Source organism: Oenanthe melanoleuca, chromosome 4 (assembly GCF_029582105.1).
Source record: "Oenanthe melanoleuca isolate GR-GAL-2019-014 chromosome 4, OMel1.0, whole genome shotgun sequence".
NCBI classification, from domain to species: Eukaryota; Metazoa; Chordata; class Aves; order Passeriformes; family Muscicapidae; genus Oenanthe; species Oenanthe melanoleuca.
Genome location: NC_079337.1, coordinates 20,833,234 through 20,845,125, shown reverse-complemented (window position 1 = coordinate 20,845,125; position 11,892 = coordinate 20,833,234). Strand labels below are relative to the sequence as shown.

General features: G+C 42.4%; 1 protein-coding gene across 5 annotated transcripts; it reads left to right on the top strand.

The window, feature by feature from the left end:
• Positions 1-2,945: 2,945 nt before the first annotated feature.
• TRMT10A (tRNA methyltransferase 10A) lies at positions 2,946-10,611 on the top strand. Of its 5 annotated transcripts, none has more exons than XM_056490955.1 (8): positions 2,946-3,034; positions 4,031-4,336; positions 5,345-5,507; positions 5,950-6,021; positions 6,454-6,528; positions 7,502-7,651; positions 8,212-8,317; positions 9,587-10,611. In XM_056490955.1, exons 2-8 carry the CDS (start codon positions 4,116-4,118, stop codon positions 9,751-9,753), a joined length of 954 nt encoding a protein of 317 aa, XP_056346930.1. In that variant the 5' UTR covers positions 2,946-3,034; positions 4,031-4,115; the 3' UTR covers positions 9,754-10,611. The 5 variants fall into 5 exon arrangements, with proteins under 5 accessions (XP_056346930.1, XP_056346926.1, XP_056346927.1 ...); XM_056490951.1 differs by lacking the exon at positions 2,946-3,034 and adding an exon at positions 3,044-3,343 and having other exon boundaries at positions 4,138-4,336; XM_056490953.1 differs by lacking the exon at positions 2,946-3,034 and adding an exon at positions 3,253-3,343.
• The last annotated feature ends 1,281 nt before the right edge of the window (positions 10,612-11,892 follow it).

Below are 11,892 nucleotides of genomic sequence, written 5' to 3'. Positions count from 1 at the left end.
TCCCAGCACACAAGGCCTTCCCAGCTCTGTGAGGAGGCAGGATCTGCTCCTGCCACTAAAGGACACACACAAATGAGCCACCACCATAGTCTTCCACTCCACTTCCACAGGCTGCTTTCTCGTGACTGTGATCTATGAACACCCCAACCCAGCAAGTGCCACCCTAGGCTGTGTTTAAATGCTCCCAGAGGGCAACTTCTGCCACCACATCCTCTGTAAGGGACGGTAAAGTGAGAACAGCCTTCACCTTGAGCAGTGTAAATGCCTCCTCTGTTTCCTTGTGGTAAAAGAGAAGTCAGACACTGTGGATGTCAATCATTGCCCAGCAGTGGGAAACAACAGGTCCATGCCACTGCTTCTCTCCCCCATGCTTACCCACACCTTGTGGAAGTTCCCCCTGGACCTCTTCCTATATTTTGTTTGTTTGTATGCACACGTGGGAGGGAGGAGATTAGGAAACCCCAGGGGTCTGCTATTGCTTCTTCCCCATTTGGTTGGTTATACTGCCTTCTCAGCACGGTTGTGACATGCTCCTGAATTCAAGGGGCTGAGGCAGAGTACTACTTTTGCTATATTTAGTAAACAAGGAGCTTGCCAGGCTTTCTGTGCTGTTTTGAAAAAAAATAAGGACACTATATTGGTGTAAAATTCCATCTAGAGAATGACCTATGGATCCTGCTTTAGAAAAACAGCATTGACATTTTACTCAGAAGGAGGAGGTGACGTTGGTCTGAAATCTGAAGAAGAGCAATTGTCCTCTTTCTATGCTCTTGAGACACAGGAAATTTATTTCTTCCTTCAAATAAAATATGTTTTTTTAAAGCCTCTGTTAGAATATCCCTGGCCAGATCCCCTGCCGATGTAAATCCACATCTCTCTTTGGACACCACTGTAGCAGTGCCAATTACAGAACTAAGGATGTATTTGGCATGTAAAGAAATTTTGTACATACATTTCCATGTGCACACACATTTATACACCTGTAGGCATACCTATAATACAGAATTGGAGTGTTCTTCAAGCATCTTAGAAACAGGAGGCCTGAGCCTCACCTAGTTATGGCCAGAGTGAATCAGCAGTGACTTCCTTTCAGCTGGATGACACCAGTGAAACCAACACAGTGCCCACCAAAGTCCACACCACGTACAGATTCTGGGATCAGCCCCTCATGGATGCTTCACGCCATGCTGGCATACGGACTGGGGTCAAAGTATTCCTCCTGCTGCACATTTTACAGAGTCCAAACTATAGGGCTCATATCTTTATACGGCCTAATAAAACTAATGAGACTTCCTCCCATGTTTTGAGGTCAACCAAATGATTCTTCCTGCCTTCTCTTCTCAAGCAACAGCACAAAGATCTTGCTTTTCAACTCAAACCTTCAGGTGTGAGCACCAAAGTACCCAAGTGCATCTTTGCCCTTCAGCTGGTGCCTGTGTGCCCCAGCTCCCAGGTTTTGGATGAATAAGACCCCCCTGTTTCTGCCACAGAGGGTCAGAGATGCCCATCCAAGCCACTGGCCAAAGCCAGTTTGCATCCTAAGCCTTCCTCAAGAGTGCTGCAGTCAGACCCACAGCACAGGGAGTAATGTCATTGTCCACACCTGAGCCTCCCCTGAGCATCTTTTTGCATCTCCACAGTCTGCCTCTTATAGCTGTATTTAGTTCTTTCTGTTGCTGGGGGGGAGGGTGACTCACCATTGGGATCAGCATCTTGAAAAAGTCACGTTAAGGCTCTATCAAAATAATGAAATTTAGTCAGACAGATCTTTCTCAATATTTGCAGATCTTTCTCAGTTCTTCATTTCACTTTGTCACCACTTGGCAGACTTCAGAAAACATTGCATTACCCTGTGTTGGTGTCTGAGGACATGGGGCTGGATGAGCAATACTGACGCTCTGCAGAGTGCACTGTGAGAAAAACAAACTGCGTAAGCAGCTTCTTCATTCTAGGAAAAAGCACATCTGAGTGTTATGTGACTTTGTCAGATGTCTTTTGCTTTTTTTTTTTTTTTTTTTTAAAGGCTTCTATTGGTAACTCATTCGCTGCCTTTCAGTGACCAAAAAACACCAAAGGATTTTCCACAAGGAGACTGGAGCATTTGGACTTGTGTGATGCTGGCTTGTCAAGCTAGATATTAATAGTAACGTGAGCGAGGTTTTAAATAGACCCCAGCAAATGCAAATCTAGCTATTTTTAAAGTCATGCACTGAATAGGAATCACAAATTATACCAAATACTACAGCAAATATTAAATTCCAACAGCAGTTGAAAGGTCAGTGTCTCACTATGGTGACACCACACAGTTTTGTGAGTGCAACACAGCTGTAGTGAACCTGAAACCAGCACTAAAACCGTACGAGTGTGTATATCTGGCACCAATGAAACCCGAGATAAACACTGATGCACATGAAAAGGGGATTATGGCAGCACACGCTCGTGTGTTTGCTAACTTGGTGCGCCTCGTTAACCAGGGGCAAACAGACATCTACATACTCAGGCTGCCCAAAATACATTGTTCCCATAGAATATAATCCCAGTCTCCAGAACCGACTCCTGTAATAGGGCAGCGTTCTTTTGCCGCCAGATAACTTCACGAAAGAATGCTGCCCTTCGCTGGGCATTGACACCGGAGTTTAAAAAGCTAATTGTCGGTGGCCTTTAAAAATAGGAAGCACGAAGGCGCGTACCCCTCACGCGGGGGCGGAGGGAGGACCCCTGCAGCTACAAATCTGCCCTGAGGAATGCCACCAGTTAAAAATACTTCGCTGCCCCCTGCGTGAACTCAGCGGTGCCATCAGAACCACGGGATAAAAATAAGGTTTTCCCTTCCTTTTCGCTGCCCTTTATCCCCACCGAGCCCCCAGAGCCACGGCTCGGGTTGGGGGGATGTGCGTGCCCTGACACCACCCGCCGCTGGGGGGCGCCCTGCCCCGGCGCCGTCACGTGACCGCCGCCCGGCTGCCGCGTGCGCCTGCGCGTGGCGCGGCTCCGCCCCCTCCCACGCCGGGCGCGCGCGCGGGGCGGCTCGCGGGTACGTTGCGGCCCCTCGGGGGCGGGGGGGGAACATGGCGGCGCCCAGGGGCCCTCAGCGCGACCCCGCACCGCGCCCGGCCCCGGCAGCCACCAGGGGCTTATGGCGTGTCCGTCTATAGATACACGTGTGCTTGCGTGCGTGTCAGTATGTGTCTGTGCGCTGTATACGCGCAGGGCTCGCTGTGTGACCGCCCTCAGACAGGGAAATCGGGATGTGCAGCCAAAGCTCCGCTGGTGTTCCGGTGTCCTGTGTGTTTCCTGGCTGCCGCCACTGCAGGAAGCCGGGGGTTGCTGTTTCCTGCCTGGTGTAGGTGCAGTGTTCTCCGGTGAAGTTGCCTTTGGGGAATTGTGGGGGTGTCAAGCACAGAGGAGCTGCTAGTGTGGAAAAATCGTGCTTGCCATTGGGAAGGAGTGGTTATAATAGTAATGTATTTGAACCCAGAGTTTTTGCTGAGTAACAGTCGTTCATCCTTTTACTTGTGTTTGTCTACTGACAGTGGCCGGTGTCTGATACTGTTCCGTGTCTTCTTTTTTCAGGAGAAATAAAAATTAATTTTGAAGGAGTACAGTTTGTTCACACTTCGCCCCCCCCCCCCCCCCCCCCAATGGCTTTAGTAGCTTTAAAATTACATTTCTCTGATATGCTGCTGTAGTTATATTGCAAGATGCGTTTTTAGTTTTTTGTGTTTGTATACACATACTGCTAATGCTTTTTTTTCTATTACATTTGATTCGGTATGATTCTCTAATTTTATGCTGTTGTTATTTTGCAAAGTTTTGAGTTCGAAACTATTTACTACCTGCAGATCTAGCAGGCAGAATTTTAGACTAGAATATAGGCTATAATCTTTCTGACTGTTCTATGTTACTATTTGTAGAGGCTTTAAATAAACAAAAAAGGCCTCTTATTCTTTATTCAGGCTCGTAGGGGTTGAGTGGCATTTGTTCTAGTTGAGCATCTTGTTAATGACACTCGTATCACTTTGTTTCCTAGAGAATTGGTGAGCAGAAAACTTGTTTTTAATGAAATATCCTGCACGGGCTGAGAAACAAGTCAGAAAAAACCCAGCCAAAAGCTAATGTCGTCAGAAACACCCACAGACAGTCCAGAGGTGCGGGTGGAAAATGCCCTGCTCCCTGAAGTTCCTGATGCAGAAGGAAAGGCGAACTCAAATGACAATCCGGCAGAGAGACTGGAGGCAGGCTCCGGCAAGGAAGAATGCCTTGAGTCCATGTCCAAGAGGCAGAGGAAGAAGCTGTTGAAGCAGAAGCAGTGGGAAGAACAGAAAGATCTACGGAGGTATGGTTTGCAAAGGAGCTTCCCGTGGTTCACATGTAATACTTAGTGCTAATCATAACGACCCATCAGCAGAATTTGCTTGTGAATTGCTTCATCAAATCAAGGCAGTTGAACCAGTTTTCTCCCACACCAGGTTTAAAGCAGTAGCCCCAGGCTACTTCATCTGCACTTGAAGAGGCTGTAGAGGTAAGCATCCCCTCCTCATACTAGAATTGTTCCTCGGCTTCAAGAGGATGTCAGGAGGGATTCAAACGTGCATGTTTTTCCTTTGTCAGAAGGGAGACACAATGTATGGCCTTGTCCCTTTCTGAATGGGCTGCACCTCTAATCCTGGTGCTGTCAGACTTCAGAATCTTAAAAAGACACCGAATAAAAGCAGCTACATTTGACACATGAAGTGCTGTGCTAGAAAAGTTACACTGACTTATGTACAGCTTCTGTTTTGTTGTGTTGAGAGAAAGTGTATCTGCAAATGCATTGATGGTAGTTTATTCTTATCCCACTGACTGCTGGGTGCTCCTTCCCAAGACAGTGGTTATTGCTGTCTCTGAAATTTGATCTTCCAAGTGCCTGCTCCTATCAGGAGGGCAGGAGGATGGAACAATTTCTTCAGAAGCCTTTTGCAAAACTGTTCAATGAAACAGGATGTATACTGTCTTCTTCATTCTGATCCTGATACTGTGATTTTGTCAATCTTTTTGGTTAGTTCTGTTATGGGACTTGACTCAGAGCACCCTTAAATCTGTGAGACTCCCAGTATTGAGTTAATTGAATTTGTGGCAGATGTTTGTCTTTGTAGGTATTTACAGAGCTTTACAAAGGTGGGGGGTGGGAGGGGTGGTTTGTGCTGGTGTCAGTGTAGCACAAATACAGGCAACAGGCTGAGTTTAAACTGTCACAGTCACAGGACAACGACTTTGGCCCTAGAAGTCTGCATTTGTGTGCATAACACTGTACCTCAGCAGACTTGGCAGCACTTTTTGAGGACTGATTTGTTTGTTTACTTAGGCAGAAACGAAAAGAAAAACGCCAGAAGAGAAAACTAGAGCGTCAGTCAAAATTGGATTCCAGCAGTGAGGGGAATGACAGAAAGTGCATGCGCAGGGAAGTTGTTCCTAGCACGCTTCGCCTCATCGTGGACTGCAGCTTTGATGACCTGATGGTGTTAAAGGTAAAAGGAACTTGAGATTAACTAGGTATATTTTATCTTCTTATATAGACTGTATGTTCTCAGGATTTTCCCATGGTTTAAAGACCAAGGATTGTCATAGTGATAAACCGGTTTGATTCCTCAGATTAATTTTTAATTAGATTAAATTTAATTAATTTAATACTTAAATCCCTGTGATTTTTTTTTTCCCTAGAATAATGTATATCAAGCACATTCATAGAGGTTGCTAAACACACCTGTGTGGAAGATGTGTGTCTCCTTGTCAGCATAATCCCCTCACAGTGGGTGTTTTTTCTCTTAGGATCTGATGCCCACACTGAGTAGTCACTTTTGCCAGTTAAAAGCTTCCTTTTTATCTCTTTAGCTTCTGACTTGCTCATGATAAAGCATTTTGTGATGGTCTGTACAAAGGACTAAATAAAACCAAATTTGTTGTGTACAGGATGTTAAGAAGCTTCACAAGCAGATTCAGAGATGTTACGCAGAAAACCGCAAGGCATTTCATCCTGTGCAGGTATGTTTGAACTAACTGAACACTGACTGTTGCCAAGTACCAAACATGAGAACTGTAGTAGGAAAGGAAAACATTTAAGCTGCCTCTTTCATAAGAAAATTACTTCTATTGTAACACCCACATGTTATAAAGATACCCCTGTATATGGAACAGTATGTGTATGCAGATGACAAGTGCCAGATCCAGATATGCCACTGAGAGGTTGTTGATACTTTTGCTTTTAGTTGTGGCATTTTTTAAAAAGTCACTCTAAGTCCAAATTTGTCTTTTAAATGTATCACTAACTATGTGAATGGTCTTAGTACCACTTCCATCTAAAAAATATTAAAGAGTTTTAGCTAACAGCTAAGGGTAGAAAGAAAGGAAACAGATTGTGGCAAATTGACATTTCTGTATTTTGTACCTCTTTGTACCTCTTTGTCCTGTTTGAAGTTTTACTTGACCAGCCATGGGGGACAGTTGAAGACCAACATGAACGAAAATGACAAAGGATGGGTGAATTGGAAGGTGAATAACTGAGTATTTCTGTAAAAAGTTAAAGTGTTGATTGTAGTTGTTAACTATATTGTTAGTTGTGAAGAAAATTATTTTTTTCCACATGAGTTTTTCTAATATGTGAGCAATAGAATATTTGAAAAAATGTAGCTTTTTGTCCTTTTAATTGATTTAACTTAAATAAGCCAAAGACTGCTTCTCTTGAATGTAGATTTGATTTTTGCTTGACAAATTACACACAGATCCATTTTCACTTATTTTTATTTTAAAAATTCCATTCTTGATAGACTAAGCAGGGCACCTTAATTTAGGCAGTTCCAGCAGCTGTCTGTCTTGACAGTGCTCTTTTATCCATGTCCAAAATAAGACTTGCCAGTCGGGATGTGATTCTCTCATGTGCACCTTCACTTCCATCATGTTGCCTCTCAGCACTGAAATGTTCTGGAGAGAAGAAGCTTCTCTTATGGTCAAATTCATGTTGGTTTTCCTTGTGACTCCCTGTGTTAAGCCACTATTCCAACAACTTCAAAGGAAGAGCACTTAAGAGAAATAAAAGCAGTCCTGTTTCCAGCAGTTCTTGTGCAATAGCTGCTTCATGAGTGCTTAGCATAAACTTCTCTTTCCAAACAATTAATGTTAACCAAGCATTTGCTTCTCGGTTCAGTTTTTTAAAAGGACTTGAAAATTGCTTGGATCCATAGGAGAAACATTTGAAGGGAATCACAAGAACTTAAGGATTTGTAAAGTTCTTTTGGGGTTTCAGAAAATTTGCTGTTGATTTTTTACAAATCGGTGCTCTAGGGACTGGATTGTTTACGCAGAAATTAATCTGCACTGTGCTACATATTTGAACATGAAGGAGGAATGTGGAATGAAATCCAACACATACTGTTGGATTTATTTTGCCAGTCCCATCTTAGGTCTGTAAAGCTTAGCCAGCAATTCATCAGTTGAATGTAACTTCTTTTAACTACCTTTTTTTGAGGATATCCAAATTAGAACAGAGCACTATAGTGAGCTAATAAAGAAAGAAGACCTAGTATATCTTACCTCAGATTCCCCAGACGTTCTCAGAGAGCTTGATGAGAAGAAAGCCTACGTGATTGGAGGACTGGTGGATCACAATCACCACAAGGTAAACTGTGGGTCTGTTTCTTTGTAGCTTTTTTGGCACCTTATTTGACATTATTGCTCTTGATGTGTAAACTGGTCTAATTAATAATGAAAAAACTTCTTCAAAAAAGAATTCCAAAAAATGTTGAAGAAATGTGAAAAACACTTGTAGTGGTAGCAGTGGCTTGTGTTCCAAATTTTCTTACCCTTTACTCTTCCTCTGAAAAAATTCCAAGTGACTACAACCTAGATTAGTTCGTACTTTAACATAAGCTCACCTTTAAAACAGGCTATGGCTGATGGTTCTAGAGCTGCAGCTGCATGAATAGGTTTCATTTACAATCCTTTTGACCACAGGTCACTGTGTAACATATATAGAAAATAGTGAGTTTTCCAGAGGTAGTAGCCCTTGAGGTAGATGCTGTCCAATCTGGCTAAGTTTCTTTTTGTAACCAACTTCTAAAGCAACATCATGGCAGCACAGGCAAAACTCTTGGCAGAAAATTATGCTTGTAGTAAATCAGTATGGGCTAATCTGAAACAGTAATTCTCAATCCACTTCTTTTGATATCTTTTCCCCAGGGAATTACTTACAAAAAAGCTGTAGAGCAGGGAATTGGTCATGCACAGCTCCCACTTGGAAACTTTGTCAAAATGAACAGTCGGAAAGTGTTAGCTGTCAATCATGGTAAGTTCTAAATCATAAAATAATTATATTATTTTAGAATATACCTGTGATAGTCACAGATTGTACCCTCTGCATCGTAGTGCAGATACCTAAACCTTGTTTTATTATGTTGATATTTCTTGAATTTAGTTGCCTTCAGAATACACTAATTGCCCTGACCTTCAAATATTACAGATATGGTTAATGTAAATGATGGTGTTTTAACCAAGTAGAAGGGCACATTGTATCCTGTTGACTTGTCTGAGGATTACTTGTGACATTCTTACCATCCTGGTCTTGTTTCCAGGCTTATAAGTGAGCAAAATGTTGGAAACTATCCAATATTGTATTTTATTGTAGTGTGCACATTTTATGCCAAGGGAGGATGAATGTTTGTGGTGTTTTCACCTCTTTGGACAGCTTTGCTCAGCAGTAACTGCCTCAGTATCTGTAGGCTTTCCTCAGTTGGTATCAGGAGTACTCCAACTACTGAACTTTCATAACTGTATTATTACCTGATTTCCTGGTTCTGATTGAAAAATTGAAGTGCTTAACCAAGCCTTGAATCCTGCTCCTTTTAAACTTTCAGCTTTATTATTAGATTGTCTTTCAATGTCATTAAACAAAATACATGCAAAATGGGGCCTACTAAGACCTTCGTGGAAATTTTTGACATGGTGTCAAAGCCTTTATTGTGCCCCACCACCTTCTTTAGCTTATCTTACCTTGCTCTATTTCAAGTTTATTTTTTTATGTAATGCATTGCTCAATGATAATTTTATTTTCTGAAAGTGCTGCATTAATGAGGCTGGCATTTGCATGATAATAACAATTATTTAAGCATGGAGGAGAATATAGTATGTATTTGTAAGATCTTACGTGTTTCTAAAATTGGATCTTTCGCTGTTGCTTTATATGGAAAGGAAGAGCTAATTAGAGCTAGTTATAGGAGGGGTCAAAATCTTTGTTAAAGTGCATCCACAGCAGGATTCTTGTCAAATGTGAAACACTGGTGCCTGTACAGAAGGCACTGGTGAGACTGAAGTATTTGTCTCAGTCCCCAAGAGAAATATTGTCACACAGCTGGAGACTCAGCGTTTGCATGGCTTCAGGCTGCAGTAGTAGCACAATTGCTGTATCTGTTCCTGACTGCATTTCATCAGCTCTGCTCTGAAGATGCCACAAGAGAATGCACATAAACCTCTGTAAATCTAGATTTGGGGGTGTATTGCTACCAGCAATTCACTTACCTCCCTGTAAAAGAGCTAATGAGCTTTTCTGATGTTGCAGTGTTTGAGATCATCCTTGCATACCTGGAGAAGAGAGATTGGAAGGAGGCCTTTTTCAGTGTCCTGCCACAGAGGAAAGGGGCTGTTCCTTTGGGAGAAGCCAGTGATTCATCCAAACATACTCTGTCTGGAAAAGAAGATGAAGACAATGACTCGGACAGCAACTAGGCTTCAGAATCGGATGATGGAAAGAAGAGACATGCAGTTTGTGGAATAAAACTGGGACATGAAGTAGTTTTACTTCAAAGACCATCTGCAGTCCTTGTAATGCTGAATTGTCTCAGTGCTGGGTAGTCCCAGAGCTATTTCTGTGCATGAAGGGTTAAGTTAAATGCAGGTTTTTACTCTGAAACTTCAATATAATAGCTTTTTAAAAAAATAATGATGGCAAATGCAGAATTTATTTTTTTCCCAGGGAAGCTGTTTAATTTAATTTTAAAAATATTTTTTATACATACCAAGTTGGGTGTAAATGCCAAGAGCATCAGTAGTTACTATTTTAATGTATGCATTCCTATCTCCATTTCTGTTCAAGAGTTTTCTTAAAAGCAATGGATAGCAAGTGTTCCTTTGGCTCCAAAACCTGTACCACTAGTGCCTGCCGCAAAGTGTGCATGAACACTCAAAACAAAAATTCTTATTTTCCTCAGCATCTCAACAGACAATCACAAGCAACTGAACTGCCTGATTTATGTATTGTTTTTAAGTTAGCTAGGGTCAGTAGGTGAAGTATGTGGGGTTAAGTCAGTGCTTTACACTTCAGCTTAAGAGGGATGGGTGTTAGCAGAGGTGCAAATTATGTGCCTTAGTTGGCACATGGTGGAAACTGAGGTGACTCAGTTACATTTGATTTTTTTCTTCATATTCTCAGCAAAATTTATCACACAGCCTCAGAACACCACTAGGAGAGAGGAACTCTTCCTTACAGGTCACTCAGATTCAGTATTCCTGTGTAATCACATGATCTTATATGTATTGTATTGTCTGTCAAGTACTTTTCCTTTAAAAAAAACAAGCATAATCTTATTCTTGGCTGGATGTTCTGATTCATCAACTGAATTTAGTGCTTTGGCAAAGTAGTGAAGTGGACACCTTGGAAGTGAGGCCCTGTGAGCCTGCCTATCCCTTTCTTCTCCAGGAAGGAGCCAGGTAGCTGCAGTGCCTGAATAAGTGCAGCTCTCACACAGGTTTCTCATGCCTGAAGAGGATGAGGACATGGCATCACAAGTGTTCCCCTCTGCTGAGCTGCAGTCAGAAGGCTGATTCAAGTATAGCTTGCCTTGTGCCCATTTTTCTTCCTCCCTTTGTTGTTACTGCTTTCAAGTGGAGACTTCAGGTGGGATCCCTGTGGGTCCCTATGGTCTGTTAAGGCTTGGCAACCAACTAGTTATGACTTACACACTTAGTGTACTTCTCTACACTTTCTAAAAGGCCAATAGAAAAGTTTCTTTTGTTAAAAGGATGCATTGTGGTTTGTTGCTGAAGTTCCACGGGGCTTCTCTTAGGCTTTAAAAAACTGTGATTGCTTTGTTGCAGAAACTAGATCAGCCTTTTCATAAAAGTATTGCTGGTTTTATTTCTGTAACAAATAAGGCAGCATAACTGTACCCAGCATGTATTACACTGATTCTCTAACTGAAAGGTGTAACATTGCAAGGAATGACACCTTTGCAGCTGATGTTCTGCACGTTAATTCATGAAGCACCTGTTAAACCTATCTAAGACTCCTCAGTCTGTCCAAGGTTTCCTTAAGACCATTTCATTCATGTGCCTTATTTACTTAGGCTTGAGAGTGTAGGAGCAGATGGCTCAGACAAACTGGGAACTTTTAGAGACATACTGAAAGGGTTCCAAAGCATCTTACAGAATTGTTGTGCAACTTAAACCACAGCCTTGTGTTCCAAAGCATCTTACAGAATTGTGCAACTTAAAACACAGCCTTACATCTTTACCAGTGAAATTAGATAGACACACCCACATGCATACCAGTATTTTTCAATTCAGCTGTTTAAATCTGAAGCTTACCTGTCTATGGAGAAATAAAAGGAAAACATAATCTGGTTTGGTGTTCAAAGGTTGCTCGTGCCAGCTGCACAGTGTCACAACAGCTGCTGCCTGTTCATACACATTGCTTGTCTCACACACCTGGTTCTGGGAGGTGATCCTCCTGCTCTGCTCTAAAGAGAGCCCACCTGGACTGCTGCATCCAGAGCTGGGGCTCAAGACATGTGAAGCCCATGGACCTGCTTGAGCAAGTCCAGAGGAGGCCATGAAGATGCTTAGAGTGCTGAAGCACCTCTTCTGCAG

What these genes read in the sequence shown, in the direction of transcription:
- TRMT10A (XM_056490951.1), top strand. Translation starts at nt 3,184, where the DNA reads ATGTGTCTGTGCGCTGTATACGCGCAGGGCTCGCTGTGTGACCGCCCT. An exon ending in GTTGCTGTTTCCTGCCTGGT is followed by an intron (nt 3,344 to 4,137) that starts GTAGGTGCAGTG and finishes AAACACCCACAG; the next exon opens with ACAGTCCAGAGGTGCGGGTG. An exon ending in AGGCATTTCATCCTGTGCAG is followed by an intron (nt 6,022 to 6,453) that starts GTATGTTTGAAC and finishes TCCTGTTTGAAG; the next exon opens with TTTTACTTGACCAGCCATGG.